At 39.8% G+C, this 17,975-nt stretch overlaps 2 protein-coding genes across 3 annotated transcripts; one reads left to right on the top strand and one right to left on the bottom strand.

Annotated features, from left to right (window-relative positions):
• The first annotated feature begins 1,350 nt into the window (after positions 1–1,350).
• lamp1a (lysosomal associated membrane protein 1a) lies at positions 1,351–9,515 on the top strand. The gene is made up of 9 exons (XM_040012113.1): positions 1,351–1,694; positions 5,493–5,599; positions 5,686–5,905; positions 6,789–6,950; positions 7,036–7,229; positions 7,374–7,499; positions 7,580–7,643; positions 7,736–7,903; positions 8,523–9,515. Exons 1-9 carry the CDS (start codon positions 1,643–1,645, stop codon positions 8,660–8,662), a joined length of 1,233 nt encoding a protein of 410 aa, XP_039868047.1. The 5' UTR covers positions 1,351–1,642; the 3' UTR covers positions 8,663–9,515.
• On the bottom strand, positions 9,175–17,128 carry grtp1a (growth hormone regulated TBC protein 1a). 2 transcript variants are annotated; one of them, XM_040012114.1, is made up of 9 exons: positions 16,796–17,128; positions 16,564–16,691; positions 14,652–14,803; positions 14,410–14,568; positions 13,387–13,511; positions 12,699–12,795; positions 11,926–12,098; positions 10,452–10,637; positions 9,175–10,335 (listed from the first exon to the last, which is right to left on the bottom strand). In XM_040012114.1, the coding sequence occupies exons 2-9, from the start codon at positions 16,632–16,634 to the stop codon at positions 10,243–10,245; spliced, it is 1,056 nt and encodes a 351-aa protein (XP_039868048.1). In that variant the 5' UTR covers positions 16,635–16,691; positions 16,796–17,128; the 3' UTR covers positions 9,175–10,242. The 2 variants fall into 2 exon arrangements, with proteins under 2 accessions (XP_039868048.1, XP_039868049.1); XM_040012115.1 differs by having other exon boundaries at positions 16,951–17,127.
• Between the last annotated feature and the right edge of the window lie 847 nt (positions 17,129–17,975).

The raw sequence follows: 17,975 nt of genomic DNA, 5'->3' as shown, positions 1-17,975 counted from the left end.
AAATGCTTCAGAGAGGCATTAAAAACAAGGACAAAGTGAACACAGCTAAATCAAGTGAAACAACACAAAACCATTACTGACATCCCTGTCAGAATAGATGGGTTTTCAGCTTTTTTTCTTTCTTTCTTTTTTTTTAATTTAAGGATGCTGTATAGTCATGGGTGGAAAGAGAGAGAGATAAGCGGTTCCACAGTTTTGGCGCTAAGGTTTAGAATGCACAGCCTTCCTTAGTTTTCAGATGGGTATGTGGAATCACCGGAAGACCTCTGTCTGTGGACCTAAGGATCCAGTTTGGAGAACAGGGAGTAGATTAGCAATTTTAAAGAAGATTTTAAACCAATATCTACACCAAACCAAAAGCCAGTGGAGAGTGACAGAGACATGAAACTGAGAGGATGACATAAACCCTCAGCAGAGAGAGAGCCCACTGTCACAGTTCTTTCAGAGAGGCAAAGAATTAAACAGGTAGCACATATTGTGGGGAAAGTAATGTCTATTTAATTTATATAGCACATTTAAACAACAGAATTTGACCTAAAGTGCTTTAAAGAGAGCCAAATATACATTCTGGTTCAGGATTTGTAGGCTGTACTAATAGCGCTGTCCTTTCACCATTCCCTTGATATTGCTTTTTTCCTAGAAATATAGGGGTTAATGGCTGGCTGACTGATACTATAGTCTCATTTAAGGCAAAAAGAAAAAAAGGTGGGTCCCTTGTTAAAAAGGATGGCTGAACTGTACACTAAAATGTAGCAGGGCCCTCTGAGTTCCTTCTAGGGTTTTGCATGCCCTCGTGAATTGAAGGTGTCAGCTGACTGCCCACAACACGCACTTAGCAGAGTGCACGGCATAGAGTGGAGGCGCCTTTCACGTGCTACACCCTCATAAAAAAAATATACAGTTCACTGTGCTGTAGTTCGCACAGATGGTATAACGAAAATCTAAAATTCCATAAGTGGTTTAAAATGTTCTTTAATGGATTGGGAACAGAAAGGGAGAATCCGGAAGTCAAAATATCCCAGCATTTTATTTCTCCAGCCAGTAGCATTTTAATTAATGAGCCCTGCGTATGACAGTGCTGTGAGAAGTCATTTTTATTGCGCCCTAGTTTTCTCATTAGGCGTCTATTAACATCCTGCTGACAAATCCTACCCGGCAGTAAATGTGGGGCTAGAACAATCATATTTTGCCATGCAGGTATACAGAATGAAATGCTGTTGCCACTTGGATAGCAGCGCAAATGTGCAGCCTTCGTTGTTTGGCGGAGATGGCCGAGCCGAGTTCACAGAGGAAGCGGGAGGGGCGGTCTCACGTGACTGGGGTTCTAAAGGCTAACAGTTCACATGATGAGATGAGGCGCAATCAGACTGTACGCCTGTGACCGACGCTCGACTCTGTTTAATTGGTCCTTTAGCCCCAGCTGGACGCAGTTTAGGGACAATAAAAAGCCTCGACTACCCTCCTTCACACAGCAGACACACGTGAACCGGAGCAACTGCGGAGTCAAGTGTGGCCGTGTAGACCCACCTGCGTTAACAACAACAGCAACAACAGCCGCCGCCGCGGCTCAGCACCACTTATCTCTCCGGGCTTGTTCGTGCTTTCCGCAAGGGTGAAAAAGTGCTTCTTGCTCTGCTTGAAAATGAAAGTGTCCCACGCTACGGCCGGACTCGTCGTCTGGTTTGTGGTCCTAGGTGAGTTCGTTTTTTTTCCCCCTCTTGAGAAGCTACTGTTGGACCAAACGGTGTAAGCGCGAGCAACCTGCGGTAGGTTTAGTTGTCAGGTGCAAAAACTGTCGGTGCGTTACCGGCCCGGGCCGTTTAACCGTTCTAGCTAAAACTAGCCAAAAAGGTTTAAGGTCCCCCCCGCCCCCCGTTCAGGTTGTTAGTGCTTGCCGGTCCCTTCGCGTGGACTATAAATTTCATTGTATTTAATGTCCATAAATGTCAAGCTCATAACGTAATTAAAACATCAACAACTCGGGAGGATAATTTACATAAGACTAGTTTTTTTTTTAAACAGTTTTTCCTCATGGCATGATGTTCCTGTGTGTACGCTTTCTTTGTTAAAGGCTAAAAATTATAAAAACCACCTCCCGTGGGTGATGGGACAGCTGTTGGCTACTGTAATGATTAAAGAAGCTGAAAGTATGGATTACTGAGTTTCTAGAACATCAGCCTTTACTTGTTTCTTTGACCTCAGCTGGTTTCAGAAGGGGAAAAACACAACTTTAAGACTGTCAAACATTTAAACAAAACGAGTAAATTTTAGTCACCACACCTTCAGCTGGGTGGCTGAGGATGGTGTTTTATGGGTGTTATTTGCCAGCTTATCAAACTAGAGACTTGTCCTCTTGCTCAGTTGTGCAGCAGAGCCTTCTACTTCTCTTTTATCCGGGCTACATTTACGTAATGTAACTGGAATGGTGCATACCAGGGTTTTTCCTGGCTTTAAATAAAAATAAATATATATATATATATATATATATATCTCACTCACTCAAAAAATCAGGCTTTTATGGGTGTGACTGCAAACGGGAGCCAGTTTTTATGCTTAATGTGGCAAAGAAATATTAGAATTTTTCATTAACAACGACTTATGGATTTTCCTATTGTCAGTTAATTGCTGTTTGTCAAGTCTTGATGCACGCAGATCAGTCGTGGTGTTTGTTTGTCCCCCCCCTCGAAGGACTGGAACCAAGAAATCAAACTTTGAGTTTTCAGTACAAAATGGCCTTCGTTTCCAATAACTGCCTGTCTTTTTGTAACATAAAGGTAGAATGTCTCTATAATTCAGTGTGATTACAGCTTCCTGATTAATTCTTTTTATTAGTGTAAAATTGGGTTAGTAGGTACCAACAGCATTTTATTTAAGTTCCAGTTTCACACTGAGTCATTTGTGAAACCAAACCACAGTTGCCCGAAAAGTCTGAAGATTTAGTAATCTCTTTTTCTTTCCCTTTTTTTTTTTTCTTCTTTTTTTCCTCTAAATAAATGTTGGTGAGCTGCAGCTCGGCCTCATTGTTGTGTCATTTGAGAGCTTCACATGACTGCCATGCTTGCTTTGTGTTGCAAACACAGGCACCTGGCTGCTGCTGACACAGGGAAACAGGCCAGCACAGTTTTAGCTCGAGTTGTTGCCATCCTCACTCTGTAATATAAAACTACATTACTGACATTGCTTTAAAATACAACCTAACTGGGGGGGGGGGTTCAGTTTTGAATCTGTATTACAAAACAGGGTCAGTGTTTTATACTTTTTTTGATATGCTTCATTCTGTCTGTGCACACAGTGTCTGCAGCTCACTGGATTGCAGTGTTGTGTAAATGGTCTGCAGTATGTTTGCAGGGTCAACAAAGGGGGGACATGGGGTTAAGTTTCAGCAAGAAAGGAGTGGGTGTGATTGACGGAGACCACCAACAGGGCTGATGCACAGTCTTTATGTTCAGATCAGATGGAGGAAGGAAGAGCAGTAAGTGCACTAATAAGTGAATGATGAAATTTGCAGTGGGATGAGGCCAAAGATTGGTTAAATCTGCCCCCTAGCAAATAAATTCCTGAAATGCACAGAACGTTTTCAGTGTGGCATCATCCTTCTTTTTTTTTTTCTTTTTTCTGCTAACTCACCAGCATGTTTGTTCTGTTGATGGCATTTCTCATTTTATTGTTCCCGCATATTCTGAGAACGCCAGACCGAACTTGATAAAGTCAAACTGTCCCTCTTTGAATTTAAATAAAGCAGTCAAACTCGACCCAGAGCACATCAGCTTCTCTATTGACTTTATGGGAAGTGTGACGCAAGTGGGAGAACCCTGGTATTGCATTATATTTAAAGGATTTGATTTGTTGGATTGAATAAAACTGTTTACTGTAGATAACAATGTGTTTGAGATTTATAGCCACCGTCTGACACACAGTGAAACATGTAGCAGTGGGGTAGAAGGTTCCAGAGGATGAAGGTATTAATAGCCCACGTGTGTTTTGCCAGTGTGAAAGTAGGCTGAGTTTTCTGTATAACTGGATTGGCAACATTAGGTCAGATGGGTTTTGTCTGAGTTGTTTAAAAAAAAATATATATATCAGGTCTCTGTAGCCACCTCAAACATCTTTTGGCAGCTATTTCAGTATTTAGTTGAAGTGTTTATTTCAGTAGTTAACATTAACAAGTGCATGAGTCAGATTTTGTTTGGGAAGGTTGCTAACTAGTGACCTGGGTGTGTCTGACGGGCATAATAAGTTGTTTGAATCCTCTTAATGTTAATGTTGAAGGTAGCTGCAGACGTGTGGTTTTTTCTTTTTTTTTTCTTTTTTTTTTTTTTTTTTTAGTAAAGGTTCTGAAGAGATTTCACCTCCTATCTGAAAGCATCAATTATAAAAGCTGATGAGTTCTCGGTGTTTACCCTGTAGAGGTCTTAAAGCAACTGAAAGGAGTCTGCTTGCCTTCAACACAAACACGGAAAATGACCTGGATTACTGAGAACCTACAGATAGTGCTTGCTTCATTACTTTAGCAAAGGATACATGGGACCATCTGTTATGAAGGCAAAGGAGATAATTTAGCTCAACAGTTCATAGCAACGCACCAGACAACGGTCACTAAGGTCAACATGGCTGACAAGTGACACAGGTCATATAAATGTTGTGCGTCTTCCTTTTTTTTTTTTTTTTTTTTTTTTATAATATCATGACCCACAGATGTTTTGAATTTTCAACAGGCTGTTAATCCCATAGGTGGACTCTGATCATTATACGGCTGTCATAAAATCAGTTTATCGGCCTTTAGGATTATTGTTAAGTGGACCTCTGTCACAAAAAGCCTTCTGCACAGTATTCACTGAGTGCTGTCTCTTGAAATGCTTCTGGGTTTGTGGTCATGGGCGCTTGGCTTTAGCAGTCTGCAGACCTCTAGTGGTGGTTTCTGTTAACTTGTTGTTTTGTTTAACAAGGTAAATGTAGGCCATGCCGTCTTGTAACAGAGTACGATTATCACTGTTAATTACCCTTTATCTAACAAGGTCAAGTTAAAGACTGAGATAAAGAATATGCACATGGTGTAAGTGTGGGTTTTAAATACATCAGTTTATTTTGGTATCATGGCAAACCTAGAGGTCAGACTCTAAACTGGATCATATGTGGATCATATTCTGAGCTAATGAGTATATCAGTGCTTACAGTTTGACTGTGGGTTTTCTGTGTTGTAAATGACAATGCACAATTCAGCATGTAATCTAATTACTATGTAAATATCTAAAGCCATGCCTTTAAAATGGGGTTCTGGGATCTTATTGAAGCCTGCAAACATGTAGACACTGACTGTAACACCCCTGAAAGTCTCTGAAACAAAAACATTTCAGACTTGGATTTATCACTCGATGAGACTTGTTGCCACTTTTTTCTTTCTTCCTTTTTCTGCCTAAAGATGCAGTTTTAAATGGTTGAATGATTTTTATTTAAACAGTTTATTACTTTTTCTTATTGTCTATCGTATCCAGGTTGTATCGATGCAGTTACTCTTGAGGTGAAGGAGAGCAACACCACCTGCATCAAAGCCGATCTGTCTGCGTCATTCTCCATTATATACAACACTACCCATGCCAACGTATGTACAGATGTTTGCTCACCTACTACCGCTTCATTTCTGTGTGTCCGGTTATTTATTTGTTGTATCACTTGTTGTGTCCTCAGAGAACGGTGCAGGTCTTTCTGCCCAACTCTACCACAGTGGATACAGCAAACAGCACATGTGGCAAAGATGGCAGCTCCGCCAGGCTGGTGGCAGTATTTGGATCTGGCTACACTCTTGGGCTGAACTTCTCAACCAATGGAACCCTGTATCAGGTTTCTAGCCTGACTCTGCAGTACAACCTAAGCGACACTTCAGTCTTCCCCAATGCGACCACCTCTGGTGAGACCATGCATTGTCCTGAATAATGTGATAGATCTGAATATATTACCTGTGTGTGAATGGGTGGATGACGGACTGTGTAAAGCGCTTTGAGGTCCTTGGGGACTAGTAAAGCACTATACAAATACAGGCCATTTACCATTTTACCATATTTTGTAGTTTTTAAAAAAAAATTGTCAGAATTCTGTTCTGAATAGTGTAGCATAAAGATGGGATGCTACATGTATAACTAGACATTTCAGTGTTACACATGAATTTCATTTAGGAATTTGGTTGCTGATGTTGAATGAAAAAAATCTGGAGGGTTTTTTTTTTTCTTGTTTTGGGGGGGAGACATTTCAAGAAGTTTGCAAGGTGGGAAATCTTAAAAATTATGCTTATTTTCAAGTTCTTAAAATGACAATGTCCTGGATGACTGACACTTGGTTAAGTCCTTCTTCATAGTGCAGGTCTGAGGTATCTAATTTTTATTCCTAATCAGCAATAAAAGGCTGATGCGTGACCCAGGTGGGTGGGCAACTTGGACCCCAAAGTTTGAATGTGAGAATGAAGTGACATAGGTGCTTAAATGACACTAAGTGCATCTACTAAAAAACGTGTTTGAATGTGTGACCTTTACCTCAAAGTCAGGGTTTAGAGGGATTGTCTTTAGATGTCAGCTAGCTAACTTGTAGCTCTTCTCTTATGAATGCCTGGATGAGCTTTTTATAACAGTTGTGAGGATGGCCACACTGATTATTTTAAATTTGAGCGCTTTGTAACTGTTAGCAGTGCCTCAAGATTGTTTGGAGAACTGAAGGAGGACTTGAACTGAAATGTCAGTATAAACAACAGAATGGTATTCAAGGTACTGTTGTGCTGATTTCTACCTACTCTGTTGTAGGTGTGGTCACTCTGGTGTCTGCCTCTGTTGGGATTGAAGCAAAAGTCAACACCACCTACAAATGTGCGAGCCCTACAGTTATTGCAGTTGCCACTGCAAATGTTAATTTCACTGACATGAGGCTGGAGGCATACATGCCAGGGAATGAGCTGAGTCAAAATGGTAGGTGGATGTTAAAGGTTTTTACTTTTGAGTGGTTTTAAGTCTGAACGGTTTCATGTTCACAGTATCATTTCTCTGTTCGCAGAGACCGTATGTTTTGCAGATCAAACCAGCACAACACCTTCACCTACCACTGTCAGTACAACAGCAGTTCCAACTCAGACCCCTCCAGGAACACCTCAGCAGGGCAATTACACTGTGAAGGACACCAATGACACAATATGTCTCCTGGCTAAAATGGGGCTGCAGCTCAATGTTTCCTACACATCTCAGAATAAGGTAAACTACAGCTTCAAGCGTAGCCATTCTCCCCAAAAACAGCAAATGTTTAACCAGTTGTCAATAGAAATAAAACAAACTTGAAACAAAGTGTATCTTGGGTTTTTTATTATTTTTTTATTTTATTTTTTTCTCTTTGGCCAGACTATCCAGGATGTATTAAACCTCAATCCTAATGTGACAAACTCAACGGGATTATGTGGAGCCAGCAGTGCTACACTGGTTTTGACACAGATGCAATCTACTATTCTCACCTTCAACTTCACTCTGGTAAATTTAACCCTATTTTTTTTGTTAATGTTACATTAGTTATTTTTACAAAACTGCTCAGCTCTTCCTTTGGTCCACAGAACTCCACAACCAACAAGTACCATCTGAGTGGGGTAACACTGCTTGCAAATTGGTCTGACAGTGGTAAGTACCTCTTATGAACAACATGCATTTAGTTTTTGCTGTTTTATCCCTTGACTTTTTGAAGCTGAACAAAATTAACTTTCTCTACTCAGCTAACTTTTCCGTGAGTAACAACAGTCTGAACTACCTGCGCAGTACGCTGGGCTACTCCTACATGTGCAGTGCAGAGCAGACTCTGTTTGTGACACCAAGCTTTTCTCTCAACACATTCGATCTCCAAGTCCAGCCCTTTGGTGTCAAGAGTGGCCGGTTTGCTACAGGTATGAATGAATTAAGAATGTCATTCCTCAAAGTTTTTACCCATTTTGATTGTGAAAATTGTGCTGAACGAGATTCTCCACACTGGCTGAAGATGTGTGGAGAGCAGATGCACACTTAATAGTTGGATCAAATGTTTTGAGATTGGATATCTGAAGCCTTTGTTTCCAGCAGCTGGAGCATTTGTGTAGCCTGATAGTGGTCAGCAACTGTTTATTATGACCATGAACAACCTTGCAAATAAAAAAAAAACAAACAAAACAAAATTTAAAAAAACAACAACCTTGAAACAAGTTTGTTTTTTTGTAACTTGATTCAAAAAGGTGAACTTTGCCATATTCTTTACATGCAAAAAGTTTTTGAATTAGTTTGCATTCAAAAAGAAAAATCTGATGCTGCTGGTGACAGTTGAACACATCCATAACTTGTTTCAGAATGAATAATCAGAGATGAAGATGAAATGAAGCCTTACCCTGTACTAAAATAAGTCTGAAATGCAGTTTACCAGACCAGCTGGAACATTCACGTGCTACATCCATATTAGCAGAGTGGTGTTAAAGGAAAAACTGTCATTTTGTTTGCACAGCGTAACCTTCTGCTCTACCTGTTGTGTGTCTATAGCTGAGGAGTGTCAGATGGACCAAAACCAGATGATTATCCCCATCATTGTTGGAGCAGCTCTGGCTGGTCTGGTGCTGATCACCCTTGTTGCCTATCTAATAGGCAAGAGGAGGAGCCATGCTGGTTACCAGGCCATCTGAGCGACCCTTCATTAGACTTGAACCATACAGGCTGATTGGTGAAGGGATGAACCAAAGGGTGTTACTTGGTGATGGATGACTCTGTGGGCATGAACCTGAGTGAATGGAAGTGTGCATATCTGCGGAATATTTTTCACTTCTGTGGATTATGATTAAACTGCTAACTTTAGATGCATCTTGACAAAACGTGAGGTGACTCAAAGTTTGAGAGTTTGAATTTGCTGCAGCATATTAACCATTAACGGTCTGCTCTTGTTTTGTGTTCTAGGAGCTTGATTGTATTTTCTTGAACTGCTGTTTGTCTTTTTAGCTGTGTAATTATTTATAAAGAATCTTCCAGTTGAAGAGGCAGAGGGAATCACATCAACTACCTAAACATGCTCACAGGTGTATTTTCTCCTTCCTGAGCATAAGATAATCCTGGCAACTCTTAGGAGAAGGCTCTGTGTGCTTGCAGTATTTTTGTTGTTTTTTTTTTTTGTTGTGTTTTTTTTTTTTTTTTTTTTTTTTTCTTTTCTCCCCTGCCATCTATAGTAATATTCCTCCTCAGATGAAACTAAGCCTATCCCATCAGTGCACTGCACAGTTAATGCAGCTAATCAAATGCAGTCTGATTGTTGTGCCAATAAAGTGTGGATTCCTACTTTAATGTAAATGATGTGCCCCCTGAAGCTGTACATAGACTTGGTCAACAAAATCAGAATGTATTCAATAGACTTGTTAACAGCTGCATGGCTGACTTCCATTCTTGCTTTTCACCCCCTCCCCAAAAGAAATGTAAAAAATTAATTTCTTCTTTTTAATGGAGTACTGGGTTTGATCTTTTGTATTGGATAATAAATTCTATTCCTACTGTGGAGTGATGTGCTGCGCTTTATTATTATTATTATTATTTTTTATTTTTTTTATTTTTAACTCAAAGCTGGTTACTCAGGTGTATGTTAAATATTCAGCTGAGAGATTTTTGTTGTATTAGACTGGTTTGTTATGATGCTGATTGTTTTCATTATCCACAATTTTACTCTGAGAACATATTGAACCAACTCTAATCAGTCAAACTACATCTTTAACTGTTAAAGAGACCCCCCCCCCAACACACAATTGTAAGAGGGGGGGAAATCCACCCTTTAACTTACTGTACTGCAACACCTTAGAGATTAATCACTTATTCATACTATATTACAACATTGTACCAGTATTGAATGTCAACTTTCTATTTAATTGAACAATCACTGTGTATATACTCTTGATGGATTTTAATGTGAAATACAGTAGACAGGTTCTTCCAGCTATGTATAGTGTACAACTCATCACACCTGAACATTTACTAAGCATTTTCTTCACCGTGACTCATTTTCTAGACTAAAGTGCAGAATTTCATGTTTAAACAAAAGGAAATGTTTACCAAACTACACAATTTCATACAGCACAGACCTAAGAATATTAATCACATATTTACACTGCTGCGTGTTTGTTTCACACTCACAGTATGTACAGCATCACAGTGACTCAGTTTTAATAAAAAAAAAAGGTGCAAACATCTGCTGGAATGAGTGCTGAATTTAAGTAACAGGGAGAGGTCAGGATTCTTCAGCAGTGATACGAGAGCGACAGGTTGCCCGGAGCTTAGTCAAGGTTGCCATGGAGAGACTTCCTGGTTCAGTGAAGATTTTCTAGGAAAGGCAAGAGAAACGGGGATTAAAGGATTACTAAAAAGGAAAAGTAATATCTCATCTTTCATCCCGTAAAATGACTCGTGGTGATTTTTAAGAGTTGTAGGGGTCTTTACCTGCATGAATGTGTGGCACTCCTCTACAAATGGTCCGTGTGTGATCTTCTTGAAGCTCTGGCAGACATCTGGCAGTGACTGGGACTGTTGAATCAGATCCTGGTTGTGATGGATCAGAGTCAGAGCTACGCGGAACAGGATTTTCGAGCCCTCGTAGAACAAACAATCCCAGATCCGCAGAACAGTCTGGGAAAAGCAGCAGCAAAGCACTGAATCCCAACAACAAAGTAGTGCACAACATGAAGAGTAAACCATATGTAAAAGTTTCTACTGAACAGAGCTTGGGAAGTATTAATGTAGGTTAACAGCATTTTTGCAGTAGTTTGCAGGGTCAAACAGGCCTCCTGCTCAATTAGAATCAGCTGTCTTTATTAACTTTAGTAGATGTAATGAAGGCAAGTACAATTTTCACCTTTTCAATTTACCTTAAATTTTCCAGTGTTTTTAAGCTCTTAACTTTTATTTTTAAGCATTTTTCATGGTAGATGTTTGTAACAGTGGATGAAGGAAAACTTCACATTACCCCCAAACTCTTCCTGTTCAGGTATCATTTCTGACACTAGAGAAAAGGAGGTGTTTGACTCTGCTGGCAGTTCAGCTACATTCAGACTTGCATAGTGGTTCAAAAGCTGTTTAATTACTTCTTTTGCCATTTGTGTATAATTAACTACAGAAACTACAAACAGCATTGGCTTAAAAAAGTCATTTATTTTATAAACTATTTTACCTTTACCATTTCTTCCCTGCTGTGTAATGTGATGTGAGGTCACCTCCACACACATGTGCATAGAGCACGTGTACAGCGGCAGTGCTCACACAGCAGCCATCTCACCACTGCTGTTTGTTCAGAGAAGTTGGTGCATGCATATTTGACCCACCTGGACAAAGCTCACAGTAACTTTGCCATAAATTGTGGTGCTTTTACATATTTATGCATTTACAAAAACAAGTAGTTACTTGTAATAATTTTGTAGTTTCCTCAGCACTGCTGCTAAAAATGCAAATACAAATTTGACTATTTTCTGTATTTCTAGTGTCTTTTTTTAATGTAGAGAGGTGCAAAATAGTGGGGAGAATTTTTTTTTTTCCTTTCATTTTTCCACATCCAACTTGTTATTTTCCACTTTCTCTGCAAGTGTTACACCCTCCTACAGCAGTTGTATCTGGGGAACAAACATAGCAGCTCACACCCTCCTGAAGGTCAACAGAGGGAGACAGAAACAATAAAGACTGCTGTATAAAGTGGGTTAGCTGCACTGGATTAAACACAAGGAATAAAACAAAAGTTGTCATTTTTATCGAAACTCACTTAAAAAAAAAAAAAAAAAAAGGGCTGTGATGAAGCACGAGTATTTAGTAAATAATCTGACTATTTTTGAGATATTACAACTACATGTCAATAAAAAAACGTTTTGTGGCAGTACTGATAGGAGTTGGATCATGAGTATGAAACGCTGATCGCAGACACACTCACCTCTACAGGCAAGATGTCTATGTAGAGACAGATGAACCACCGGGAGACCACCAGGGTCCACATGACGTTATGGTCCACCATGATCTGCCATACTGGCGGGATTTTTACCTTCACCAGCTCCCCTAACACCTCCTGATCTGTCTTCAGACCCAGCATGGCTGGACTGTAGTAGTCTGTAACCACAACGCAGACACACATCGTTGATAAGAACAAAGCAATATATGCAATACAACACCTGAATGAAGACCTTAAATATAAATTTAATAAACATTTCTTGTTTGACTACAAGATCCAAATGAAAAGAGTGCAGCTCTGAAGCCACACACAGAGGCCACGTGATAGGATTATTCTTAGCCTACAGCACTGGTACCCAAAGGGCCTGCACGCATACACACCTGTCACAAGATCAGGTCTGTACTACAAAGCAGGATTTCAACTTATCCGCATAACTTCCGGGTTAACCCTGGGGTTTCTGTAATTTGAAGCTGGTTCACTTTATACTACGTTATATTGCCAAGGTAACTTATACCGTTTCCCTGATGAGCATCAGTAAATATAGTTTCACAGGTGCAATTTTATTGCTTCAGCTTTCTTTACAGGCTTAAAATGGGCAAAACGTTTTTACAGCACATATTTTACAGTCTTACTGACTAAAGCTCTTAAAGGGCACACATGTAGTACTAGATACTAAATTGAGACACACTGGTTATATTGAACTTGCTTCATAGCACAGGGCTCAGAGTGACAGTAAGTGAATGCACAGAAACACTCACCTGGTAAAATTCTGCCGAGCAGTGCCTCCATCAGCCAGAAGGATTTCTCTTCATCTTTTGTGACGATGAGTAGATACCCAGCGATGAAGTTCATCCCCTGAAGCCAAAGACACAGAGTTAGGTTTCACATGAGTCCTGTAATCCTGCCTGAGCACACTGTATCAGACAGAAGAGCTCTTTAATAAAGCATCTAGGGCACAGAGCAGTAAGTGTACACTGACTGAATGGGAATTAAGAAAAAAAAAACAACCACTGAGTATAATTAAAGATAAATGGATTCTATTTATGCCTGGCAACAAATGTAACATCAACACACCCTTGTTTAAATTGCAAACCAAGTGAATGGAATGGAATTTGGCTTTCAAATGCTAATAATAACCACAGTCAGTTGGCATAGACACAAAGCCTCTTTCTGGACACAGAGGCAAATTATTGGTAAGTGTTGATGATAAAGTAACTTCATTAAGGATAAAAACTGCTGTTTTTATTTACAGTTTACATTACTGTACATTTTAACCCCGCAGCACAACTCTTAAATGATGGACCAACGCAAGGTGGCTTTGCTGAAATCCAAACTAATATCACAGAATAATAATACTAGATTTTTTGCTTTACCTCATTACATTATCATTCCTTAAATATTATTCAAAATCCACATCAGGGTAGAATCTGTGGCGCTGAGCCGTACCTGACAGTAGCCCACAGCTGGATTGTGGTGTCCATAGGCCAGCAGCACATTGTACAGAGCTTTCTGCATACATGGGTTTGACGTCTTGTGGAAGTAGATGTTTTCTGGGAATGTTCTGTTCAAGTCTGAAAACGAGAGACCACAAGGACACTGATCACACTGTATGCGGAGTGTTTGTATACACGCTGTAACAGATAAGGAGCAGGAAACTGAAACCCTGCTTTTAAATGTGAGACTGTGTCAGTCTAAACATTAACTTGAATATTTGGACTTTGTGTCTTTTACTCTCAAACGGGCTCGGAAAACATGGAAAAATGTTTCCATTCTGATGACCAGAAATCCAAGCATTTCTTCCAGGCACTGCTCACCCCTTGGCTACAAACACCCCTAAGGTGAAACACGGAGGTGGTATTATTATAGTAAATGGACCGGCACTCTTATAGCGCCTCTCAACTGAGAACTCAAAGTCGGGGATTGATTCACCGACTGGTAGACGATTCACTCTACCACCTGAGCCACAGTCGCTCAATGTGGTCCATTGTGTTGCATGCAAATTATTTGAGTGACTTTCACACGCGTTGCTATAACAACCCCAGGCACTTTGAGGTGGTGGTACTCAATTGTAATGAAAAACCACTGAAACAGAGTAGAGTCGAGCTGAGTAGGTACTAGTGAAATAGAGGGTTAAGGAGTTGCTTTGTGAGTTTAGGAGAACCTGAAGGAATAAAGAACCAAAACACTGAAATCCAGGTGCGCAAAGCCTGTAGAGGTTTATTTCGTTTTTTATTTCACAAATAAATAAAGATATAAAAATGAAGACAAAGACACAACAAAGCTAAATTTTACAGAGCTTTTAATTGCAAATACTTAAAGTTTGTGTGTCAAAAAGTTAAATCTAATATTAATTTTGGCCAATCATAATTTAAATGGTGGAGAATATTTCACGTCTTCAGCAATAAGCTAAGGGTACAGCTTATTGCTGAAGACGTGAAATATTCTGAGTGAGAAACTGAACAGGCTGACCTGTCTTGATGGTCTCCACAAGTTTGGGGTCGTGCTCGGCTCCCAGCAGGGACTGGTAGTGCCCTGGGTTCCTCTCCAACTGATCTTGAGCCCCACTGGCTGCCATCCAGATCAGAGCCCGGTGCTCATTGGGAATTCCTTTGCGTACGTAACGCTTTACTGGAACAGAGGGGAGTATTTATGTTGAGTTCACATTTATGGACTATGTGAACTGTGTGAGTGCGTTTTGTTTTCATACTCACATTTCATATTCTTCTGCACCTTGCTTTTGCCCTTCAGTAGTTTGGACCACTTGATGGCTCGTCGGGTGAGCACAACTAGATACTCAGACATGAGCTCCTCATATGACTCATAATCAAAGTCCTCTGACCGCTTGAAGCCATACGGATCCACTCTGAGAAAAGTGGACAAAGTTACAAACGACTTCAAAGAAGCAAGTTATTGAAATGGTTTTCAGGTTCGTCATCATCAAAGCTTAAAAAACAAACAAACTGGAAAACATTTATTTAAACAGGAAGTGTACCTTTGTGTTGTGATTCTTTGAGCGTGAGCCAAGACAAGCTGAGTAGATATCAAAAAATTGCTTTGTTTTATTAATGTTGTGTTTTATAAATACCAATAGCTCCATCTGTAATCTGGTCGTACAGTACGTGAAGAAGTTGTGGCTGTAGGTGGCTCAACCTTACGAATTAGGTAACACAATAATCTGATTAACCCAAGAGCAAAGTCGTCCCTTGAAGAAGAAATGCCCCTACTCCACCGTCACACAAGAGTCTGGATTTGCAGAAAGTACTTTACAATGAAAAATAAACACACAAACTTTAAAATTATCTTTATGCAAAGGTTAAGTTTCTCCTCTGAGAGTGTCCTTATTGCCAAAGCAATAGTAAGCACAGACACTGGATGGTGTTGATGTTACCAATGTGTCACCTGATTTGTCGTGCTGGTTTGTGTTCACAGTTCCACTTCGCATACAGTAAACAACTGTATGTGCAGTATATATATATATATATACGTTGGTAAATTCAAGAGCGTTTCCAATAAGTACCACCATCTGTACATCGAAACGAAGCTTATTTACTGTAAACCACAGCTGACAAAAATCCCTCTCATAGGGAGTTAGCAACATTTTGTAAAAAGGTGTTGATTCATTATCAGTGTGATGGCTCTAAATTTACTCTCCATTAGAGAGTAAACTCTTTATACAGCTTCTTATTTTGTCATAAACATATATGCTTACAGTGGTGCATGCTTATAGTAAACATGGAGTGAGTCTGTGAAAGCTCAGAGCCTCAGTTTCAGACATCTTTTTCTATTCTTGGGTCTTTATGATGACAGGCACCTTGCTCTGGTTATGAGCAAAGAAACCCCACCCAACCGCTATTCAAACCATCTGTTTGTAAGGAGTAGCCAATCAGACACCAGGGCAGCGCAAAAGATAAGTAAGGGTTATTTTTTACGGTAAATTATTCAGAACTACTCTTGTAGAATCCAAATATAAAAACGTGGAGCCATTAATCAGTACGATATGTAGCTTTTGAGTAATAATGTTTACAGGACGAAGTAAAATCCCAAATTACAGCCTCCAAATGACCACTACAATGAAGTCAAAGTTAACAAAGCCCTGTAGAAGAGTGTTAACAAAGCATTAACATTATAATTCTCATGAAGGTGGGATTTATTATGGGTCTGCATTAGTTTGGGTGAATTCAGTAACGTGGCAGTTATTCAGTGGAGTAAACGTCAAGTAATTGTAATTGAATCCTAAGCTTTTTACACACGTACAATACTCTGTAATACTACAGTACTCACAGTAGACACTTTTTGATATATGTGAACATGGTGGGGAAAAATACTAAATAAAAATACTAAATACAGTCAACATCAGTTTTGGCGGCCTGAAAACAAAATCTTTGTGATGCTAACACTGACTAATAACCTGACTCCTGTTTATATATGTTAGCTTTAGTCAGGTTTAAGCTACTATTACAGTAACCGTCAGAAGTACCTAACAGCTCAAATAAACAAAGTGATATCTGCTTCGTGATTTACGAAACTCAACTAACTTTGAGAGCAGAAAAATAATAACAAGTCGTATTTATTTATTTGTTTGTTTTAAGCTTTCTGTGATTATTAACCATTTTTCAACGTTACCTGTCCACCCTGTCTATAGCTCCACGGTCGGCGGGGGAGCGGCTCCCGTTGCTCGGTTTGCTCTTCTTCATTACCGCCTCTAGTCCTGCTCCGGTGATATCCCTTGTATGTATCCGCCGTGTTGTTTGCTCCAAAGAAAAAAAAAAGCTCACAGTTAACAAGAAAATCAAAGTTAGGGTAAGTTAGCCCCAAGCCTGACTTTTTTTCCCCATGTGTGCGAGCGGTGGGAAACCTGCTGAGACACAGCTGCTTTTCCCCGGAATTGGGGAGAGACTCATTCTTGTCTTTCGCGCGAACTAACAAGTTGTTTAGTGTCGTCCCATCCGTCAGACCGTGTTTGGTGAAAAAGTAGAGTTTTTCTCGAGTTTTATCGCCATCTACATGCACCTGTTGCTGCGGGTCCCAGGCGCGATAGAGTGCAGCTAACAAGCAAACACTGCGGTTTCCCTTTTTTCTATCCCCGCTCGGTAACTTCCACTCCCGTTGTCATGGAGGATCTCGTACATGTGACGTATGTCCCGGGACACGCGCTTCAATCAATCCGTAATGCTGCTTTCGAGGGATTCCGTAACATCCCGTTTCAAAGCTCTCACGGGACGAACTATCAGCTATGTTGCATTCAGGAGGCTTTGGGGGAATACGATGCAGAGCTGTAGAGAAGTAGAAAAAGAAAAGGAGAAGATGTAAGCATTGTTCTAAGGTTTGAAATAAATCAGGTTAGGCTTTGCTCATCAGGTATAGAAACGCACAATAATAACTGCTTTAAAAGTAAAACACCCTTTCTTCTGGAAAGTTAAAAATGCTACTATTTTTCCACTATACGCATTATATTTTTGCTTATAAAAAACTTATAAGCAAATTAAAACTTACTTATAAAAAAATAATAATAAGCCACACACTGTTTGAACTCGTGCACTGGAACGAGGGTGTCTTAAAAGTACCAATGTGTCCTACTGCAAGTAAAAGCATCATAAATTGTAAGCAGCTCTCCCTGCAAGGCCACGTCACACAGGTGAACGTAGTCACGTGTTGGGCCGCTCTGTCGTACAAAATATGCCTGAAATTAAATTAATATATGCTGTTTTGGTGACTCGGGACTACGAAAATAACTATAAATAAACATTAAAGGCCAAGCTCAAAGTAAATATGTGTCAAAGTATATCAAATTAATCGGTTTACCTGAGTTTTTGTCGTCCTTCCTTCAGCATAGATTCATGTTCAAAAAGTACTATGAGTGGTTAAAATAACATTCACTCTTTTTAAGGCTAGTTTGAAATCTCTTGAAAAATAAAAACAGCATAAACATCAAGCTAGTGTCATATTATGTCTCTGTGATGTCATCAAACCACTCTTCCTTCCTATGGCTGTGGTAACCTTGATAAAAACTGATTTCCAGGAAGGCCTTTCAAAAC

The sequence above is a fragment of the Simochromis diagramma genome, unplaced genomic scaffold, assembly GCF_900408965.1.
Source record: "Simochromis diagramma unplaced genomic scaffold, fSimDia1.1 OVJJ01000603.1, whole genome shotgun sequence".
NCBI classification, from domain to species: Eukaryota; Metazoa; Chordata; class Actinopteri; order Cichliformes; family Cichlidae; genus Simochromis; species Simochromis diagramma.
The sequence above is the reverse complement of the archived record's forward strand: the minus strand, read 5'-3'. Positions and strand labels throughout refer to the sequence as shown.

Coding starts and splice junctions, on each gene's coding strand:
- grtp1a (XM_040012114.1), bottom strand. CDS start 16,634: ATGAAGAAGAGCAAACCGAGCAACGGGAGCCGCTCCCCCGCCGACCGT. Junction 13,512..14,409: donor TGTGGAGACCATCAAGACAG/GTCAGCCTGTTC, acceptor TCTCGTTTTCAG/ACTTGAACAGAACATTCCCA. Junction 12,796..13,386: donor CAGCTGTGGGCTACTGTCAG/GTACGGCTCAGC, acceptor CTTTGGCTTCAG/GGGATGAACTTCATCGCTGG.
- lamp1a (XM_040012113.1), top strand. CDS start 1,643: ATGAAAGTGTCCCACGCTACGGCCGGACTCGTCGTCTGGTTTGTGGTC. Junction 6,951..7,035: donor GAATGAGCTGAGTCAAAATG/GTAGGTGGATGT, acceptor CTCTGTTCGCAG/AGACCGTATGTTTTGCAGAT. Junction 7,230..7,373: donor CCTACACATCTCAGAATAAG/GTAAACTACAGC, acceptor CTCTTTGGCCAG/ACTATCCAGGATGTATTAAA.